Source organism: Portunus trituberculatus, chromosome 20 (genome assembly GCF_017591435.1).
Source record: "Portunus trituberculatus isolate SZX2019 chromosome 20, ASM1759143v1, whole genome shotgun sequence".
In the NCBI taxonomy this organism is placed as follows: Eukaryota; Metazoa; Arthropoda; class Malacostraca; order Decapoda; family Portunidae; genus Portunus; species Portunus trituberculatus.
Genome location: NC_059274.1, coordinates 15,099,290 through 15,106,789, shown reverse-complemented (window position 1 = coordinate 15,106,789; position 7,500 = coordinate 15,099,290). Strand labels below are relative to the sequence as shown.

General features: G+C 40.9%; 2 protein-coding genes across 5 annotated transcripts in view; both read right to left on the bottom strand.

The window, feature by feature from the left end:
• Window positions 1–7,500, bottom strand: part of LOC123506688 (eye-specific diacylglycerol kinase-like) — a 704,579-nt gene that overhangs the window by 260,573 nt on the left and 436,506 nt on the right. The gene's annotated exons all lie outside the window — the stretch shown is intronic.
• Window positions 7,034–7,500, bottom strand: part of LOC123506691 (PR domain zinc finger protein 10-like) — a 519-nt gene continuing 52 nt past the window's right edge. The window contains exon 1 of the mRNA XM_045258959.1: window positions 7,034–7,500. This exon is cut by the window's right edge and continues 52 nt beyond it. Within this exon, the coding sequence (XP_045114894.1) occupies window positions 7,034–7,500 (467 nt within the window).

Below are 7,500 nucleotides of genomic sequence, written 5' to 3'. Positions count from 1 at the left end.
AACGATTCAATACTGCACAAGAGAGAGAGAGAGAGAGAGAGAGAGAGAGAGAGAGAGAGAGAGAGAATTCCAACAGCGAAGACTCCATTACTAATTAACTGCTCTTTCCTCTCACCACCGTCCTTTCTCTTTCTCTCTCTCTCTCTCTCTCTCTCTCTCTCTCTCTCTCTCTCTCTCTCTCTCTCTGACATGGCCTCAACATTCCACAAAGAGGGTTCAGAACTTCCACCATGCCGGAAGTGACCTCGACAGTTTCCTCCCCTCTTTCCCCTTTACTCCTGACCTCTCTCCCCTCATTCCCCTCACAGCTTCCCCTCACTTCCCAATCTCTCGTGTCTATAGTGATTGCATTCCCTCACTTCCCTCACCTCCTATGCTCGTGTCTTTCCCTCCCACCATGCCTGTCTCCCCTCATTCCCCTCGTGGACGACCCACAATGCATCTCGTTGGTTATTTCCCCTCTATTTCGTCTTTCTCTTTCGTTTCCTTCTCCATATTCTTAAATTAGCATCATTTATTACAATTTTACTTTCTTATCTTTACTAATTGTTGTTTTCCTAAATGTTCCCCTCTTCCTCTTCCTTCTTCCTCTTCTCCTTCATCTCCCTCCTCCTTCGCCTCCCCCCTTCCTAACTTTACCTAATCTTGCTTAACCTTAATTAAGCTAACTTTCCTTATCTTCTTATCTCTATTGGTTTAATGGTAGTTTCCTCCTTATTCTCTCCTTCTTCCTTCTCCTAACTTAAATTTAACATTTCTCTCTATGTCCTGTCATTATCATCATCGTCCTTGTCCTCTTTCTTCTGCTCCACACCCCATTATTCTCATCCTTATCTTATCTAACTCAATCTCACGTTCCCTCTATGTTTCTACCTATCTCTATTCCCAAGCTTGTTTTTTCGTTATGGCGTAATGTATTTCTTCCATTTATCTCCTCCTCTTGTGTGTCTTTTATCTCTCGAAGTACCGTTAGTAAAGTTATGTTCGAATGAGACTTTCAAGACACGTATGGTAAATAATTGTAAGCATTCATCACTTCTATATTCCCACACTCTCTATACTACTGTCTTTTATCTCTAGAAGTAACGTTTTCTTTTTTTTTTCTTTTTTAGTAAATCTATGTTCGAATGAGACTTTTAAGACACGTGTAATTGTAAACATTCATCACTTCTATATTCCCAGGCTTTCTATACACGTTATATACACATACCAAAGCCAATAAAGCTCAGTACAGGCTAAGTTTTCCATTATACTCACTGAAGTTAGCAAAGTTGTCTGTATGAGAGTTTTAAGACACGTATGGCGTATAATTGTAAACATTCATCACGTCTATATTCCCAGGCTTTCCCTACGCTAAAACAAACACATAAAAAAACCCCCAGATAACTCAGTGTAATAATAGTAATAATTGTAACTTAATGAATATCAGTACAGGCTAAATTTTACGTCATACTCAGCGTCATATTAAAAAACGCTTCCCTCTCTCACCGCGACCATTTTCAAAGACTAGAGAGACCAACAGCTCAGTTCTAAAGAGTACTTTTCCTGTCGATAATGCAGGAAATTTATCACCATGTCACTAGCATCACAGAAACGTCCTTATAAACCCGTGTCATTTAAGTTCTAAAGAGTATTTTTCCTGTCGATAATGCAAAAACTTATTATCATGTCTCTAGCATCACAGAAACGTCCTTAAAAACCCGTGTCATTTAAGTTCTAAAAGTAATTTTTCCTGTCGATAATGCAGTAAACTTATCACCATGTATCTAGCATCACAGAAACGTCCTAAAATACAAGTGTCATTTCAATTAGACCCTTTGAAAATAGTGAAAGTGCATTGAGGAAATGTATCAGAATATGTACCTCAATCTTACGTCCTCTCTGTGTTTCTAACTAATCTATATTCCATAGCCTTATTTTTTTTTTTTATTTACACCATGTATGTTTTTCACGGGAATTTATGGGCTGAAGGGGATACTTTTGTGGTACCTCCTATCTCAAAGCCCAACCACTAAGAAAACCGTTGCCCTGAGTGAGGAAGCCCAACCAACACTCGGACCGCCGACAGGATTCGAACCCGTGCGCTTGGAGACCCATCGGACCCCAAAGCACGCATGGTTCCACTGTAATGTACGAGTATTCCTTACATCTATCTCCTCCTCCTGTGTGTTAGTACATTTATGTTGGAAAGACAATTTTAAGACGTATGGCGTATAACTGTAAATATTCACTTCTATATTCCCAGACTTTCTATACACGAGATAATCACATACAGAAAGCCAGATAATTCAGTATAATAATAGTAATAATAGTATAACTTAATGAATATCTAAGGGTAAATTTTTACATGATATTAATTTCCTGAATAAAATGTATGAAAACACGAAAATATAGACCACAAAGTTATCAAAGGACTCGTGCAAATCTGGAGTGACCTGAGGAGGCAAAAGTGATAAAAAAAAAGTCACAAAGAATAATGAAAAAAATAAAGAGAGACTTCAAAGGCGGTGCTGAACTGACAGGAGGAGGAAGAGGAAGAGGAGGAGGAGGAGGAGGAGGAGGAGGAGGAGGAGGAGGAGGAGGAGGAGGAAGAGGAGGAGGAGGTCAAGCGTTAATACTTGATGATTTAATGAGATTCTTCTAAATTTAGTTGACCTTCTGTTCCTCTCTCTCTCTCTCTCTCTCTCTCTCTCTCTCTCTCTCTCTCTCTCTCTCTCTCTCTCTCTCTCTCTCTCTCTCTCTCTCTCTCTCTCTCCTATTCCTTCCTTGGACACAGCAATGGAGACAAGTAATAGGGATAAGCAACAATACTCACCGCCACCTCAACGTTCACACCTGCGTTGCTATTACGTAAGCGGAGTCTCACCTGGAACACAAACAAGACAGGTGATAAGACGCGGCCGAGGAGTTTCATCAGGCTAAAGTAATGAAAAAAATGAAGCTATCGTTATGACGTGAAGAAAGTCAATTGCTCTTGTCTTACATAAATGAAACTATGAGTGACACTTTTTTGGATTAAAGGAAAGTGGATTGCTGATGAAAAAAAAGTAACGTTTCTTTCTTAAAAATTACTTAGAGACACAAAGAAATTAGACTTTATACCATACTTTTTTGCATTACAGGAAAGTGACTTGATGAAAAAGTAATATTTCTTTCATAAAACTTACTTATAAACACAGAGAAATTACACTTTTACCTTCATACCCTCTCTCTCTCTCTCTCTCTCTCTCTCTCTCTCTCTCTCTCTCTCTCTCTCTCTCTCTCTCTCTCTCTCATGCATACACACACAAGCTTTCCTCTGTTAGGGAGAAAGCGAACAAAACTTTCAGGTATATTATATCCAGGTGAATTTAATTAATGCGGTAATTAAGAAATACCATTAAGTCTTGTGTGAACCCCGGAATGTGAGAAGCATTTAGGGAGGGAGAGCGAGAGCGAGAGAGAGAGAGAGAGAGAGAGAGAGAGAGAGAGAGAGAGAGAGAGAGAGAGAGAGAGAGAGGCCTTCACCTTAGCATGGCCAAGTTGGATATTAGGGAGGAATGGTAGTCGTACATACAGACATACAGACATTTCTTAAAGCCGTACATGCGTGTGTATTTTAAGTGTGTTCTGAATGTTATGTTATTTATACAGATACATGCATGCATATTTATACTTACTCTTAGTTAGATGATTATATGTGTTTCATTGTCCATTTATTTAGTGGTGAGTGCCTGTTGGGTTTATTTTGGCCATTTTATTACTCAAACTGATACATTTCTGCCCTGTTTCTTACTGTATATTCCCTTTCCATTGACAGTCGATCCTTTCTGACCTAACAAAAAGCACTATAGTCTGTCTTCTCTAAAGTGGCTCCTGGATCTGGGTTTGAATGGTTCCCCAGGGAATGCGTGGTTGTCAGATCTTGAGGATAACCGTGAGCTGTCCTTGTAATAAGTGCGTTGGTCAACAAGAGACGTATTCAACATAGAATCAATATCAATAAGCTACAATGTGTTTTAAATGCAGGAGTAATTTTACAGTACACAAGACTATAGTAGTTTTTTTTTTTACCTATTTAATGCTATGTACAATTCCTGTGTGACTAATATACACCTGCCTATATTTTCTATTTTAATATATTTTTTTATCGATTTTTATTCCTATTGGATCAGAAGTGAGTCTTGCCTATTCTCTAATCAAACAAAAAGTACTTCTCATTTCTTCACCTAAAACTCTATAAAAGACCTAACATACCTATCACTTTATCTTTTATTTGCTTATCAACTATATTCTCATTATTCATTATTCATTATTCTAGCAGTTAACAGATATACGCACTATTTTCCTCTTTATTTACCATACTTCTACGTTAAACAAGACTTCTATAACCTAACACAATGATTTTACTCCTCCTACTCTTTTAACTCTATTCCTCACTAATTAAACTCTGTCAATCCCAAACTCCTGTATTTCCCAACTTCCTATGGCTTGACTTCATTTAAGAGGGAGGTTTCAAGACATTTATCCTTTTTTTCTTTGGCTAACTCTCTCGGACCTGCAAGGGGACTGGCAATTAAGTGGGCCTTTTTTATCGTTTTATGATACCCTTGGTCATTTTTCTCCTCTTATATAAAAAATCCTTCCTATTCACAGATATTCATTCTTAATTTCAATCTAATTTTACCGTTTACAAGGTTTCCACATTCTAAGGCACACATTTCTTTGTTCTTTCCCTTCTGACTCCTGTTCGTATTCAGAAACGCTTTGCTCTCTCACCATCACTACTTTCCAAAGGCTCCAGTTAAAGATAATCGTGTTTTTAAGAGTATTTCTATGGTTGTGGTGATGGACTGGCAAGATTTCTAGCTTATCATTGAGAGAAACTGTCTTGAAATTCTGACTAGTCGTCTCTGTGGCCTTGGAAAAATTGTGGCGGTGAGAGGAGAAGGCGTTTCTGAATTCAGGCGTTCATCTTTCCGTCACCACCAAGCACCCTTACATTTCACACTTCTCACTTCTCGACGCCTCATTCTCACCCTGCTCTCTGTTTCTGCCGTTGCTTGCCTGAGGACTGGAGATAAACTACGCGACTACCATCCTGTCAACTCTTTTCTCCACAACTCGGCCTTTGTAAGACATTATAAGCGCTGCCCACGTAAATTCTTTCCTCTAATGTCTCCCACACTACTTGAGTTCTATCTTCAGTATTATTTCCTCTTTTCTCTCCTCTTCCTCCTCCTCCTCCTCCTCCTTCTCCTCCTCTTCCTGCATTAAATTTTCACACCCACTTGTTTCCTAGTAATCGTTTTGCTGATTCTGTTAGTATGTATTGAAATTATTTGTTTTATTTTCTATCTTGTATTTCTCCTCCTACTCCTTCCTCCTCTTCCTTCTCCATCTCCTCCTTTTCCTCCTAATCATTATCATCATCTTTCACATCTTACTCTTTTCAATCTCTATCTTTTCTATCCTTTTACCTATTTCCTTTTTATCTTCCATTTTTTCAGCTCCAAATTTTCCTATTCTTTCCTCTCTTCTACATCCCTCTATCTATTTTCCTCTACTTTCCTTCCCTACCTTTCTATCTCAACCAAATATCCTTCTAATATCATTCTTTCCTCACCCCTGCCTGCCTCACTACTTTTCTACTTTCCTCCACTTCCCTACTTTCCTCCAGGTGTCTTTCCTCCTTCCCTCCTTCTCTCCCATGCGCAGGTGAGAAATCAATACTTGTTAATTGGATTTAATTTAGAGGTGTTATCAAGGGAGGAAAGTGAGTGACGGAGGCAATCTGAGGCGCTGGAGGGAGAGGAGAGGGAGAATACAGGGAGTGGGAAGGAGAGTGGGAGAGAGTGAGAGAGACGGAGAGAAAAGGGCATACATATACATACCAGAAATGTGAAGGATGGAGAGAGAGAGAGAGAGAGAGAGAGAGAGAGAGAGAGAGAGAGAGAGAGAGAGAGAGAGAGAGAGAGAGAGAGAGAGAGAGAGAGAGAGAGAGAGAGAGAGAGAGAGAGAGAGAGAGAGAGAGAGAGAGAGAGAGAGAGAGAGAGAGAGAGAGAGAGAGAGAGAGAGAGAGAGAGAGAGAGAGAGAGAGAGAGAGAGAGAGAGAGAGAGACATAATCAATGACTGACACCGTAGGAAGAGATAAAAAAAATGTTCCAGGACTGATAAAAAGAAGTTAGTGTGAATATTATCAGAACATCAAACACCGACTTGTCTTCCCGCCAGTGACAGGTTCGTGACTTCCAAGGAAATGTTTGGTGTGTGTGTGTGTGTGTGTGTGTGTGTGTGTGTGTGTGTGTGTGTGTGTGTGTGTGTAAAATCAACCGAACTTTGCTTAGATTTCTTGATTGTTGTTGAGTTTTGTTACTGTTATTTTGTTCAGGTTTTACAGTTGTCATTGTTGTTGTTGTTGTTGTTATCGTTATTAACAATATTGATATAAAAATGATAACATTAACGGTCATAATCATTATAATAATAATAATAAATAATAATAATAATAATAATAATAGTAATAATAATAATAAAAATTATTATTATTATTATTATTGTTATTATTATTATTATTATCATTATTATTATTGTAATTATTATCGTTATAATCATTATCATTATCATTATTATTATTTCATAATATGCAACAGTAGTAGCAGTAGTAGTAGTAGTAGTAGTAGTAGTAGTAGTAGTAGTAGTAGTAGTAGTAGTAGTAGTAGTAGTAGTAGTAGTAGTAGTAGTAGTAGTAGTAGTAGTAGTAGTAGTAGTACTAATGACAATGATAAAAGGCGTTGCATTTGTAGTAAAAGGAATAGTGTTTGAGAGACACAAGTGTTAGTGCGTAAGGATGCAGACTAATTGCAGGGTGAATAGGGAGTGGTGATTGCATTAGTGGTGATGGTGGTGGTGGTGCCCGGTGGCGGGGAAGTAGTGCTGGGCACCGCCACCACCATCGCAGTGTTACTAAGCCGTGACAAGCAGTGTGCTACAACATTGAGCCGCGAGCACGGTGCCACCACCTCCAGGGGTCCTCCAGGGGCGCCCCGCCCGTTACCTGAGCAGCTCGGGGGTGAGTGGTGCCAGCATGACGGTGGCACCTGCCGCCAGCTGCCGCATATCCAGTGTGCGGGGAGGGCGTGGCCGCGGGCGGCGACCCACGCGCAGTACGCCCCCGCGAGGCAGGGGGGCGCCGTGGTAGCAGGTGTAGGAGGGCCGTCGCTGTCGCTCAACACCCACACTGCTCCGTCGGCGGTTTTTGGGCGGCTCATTCTCACTTTCACTCTCCGTCTCCGTCTCGGTTTCCTCCTCGTCCTCATCGTCGTCACTGTCGTCGTCGCAACTGACCTCCTTGCCTTCGGGGCCACGTTCGTCGGCCTCCAGGTCGGCGCCCATGCCAGAGTCATCGGTGTTCTCTCGGTCGGGATCGCGCGGGGCGCGCAGGGAGGCCAGCGCCGCCGCCGTCTCGGGGCCATCGTACACGACCTGCAGGCGGTGGCATCTGCCGGGGGGGCGGGACG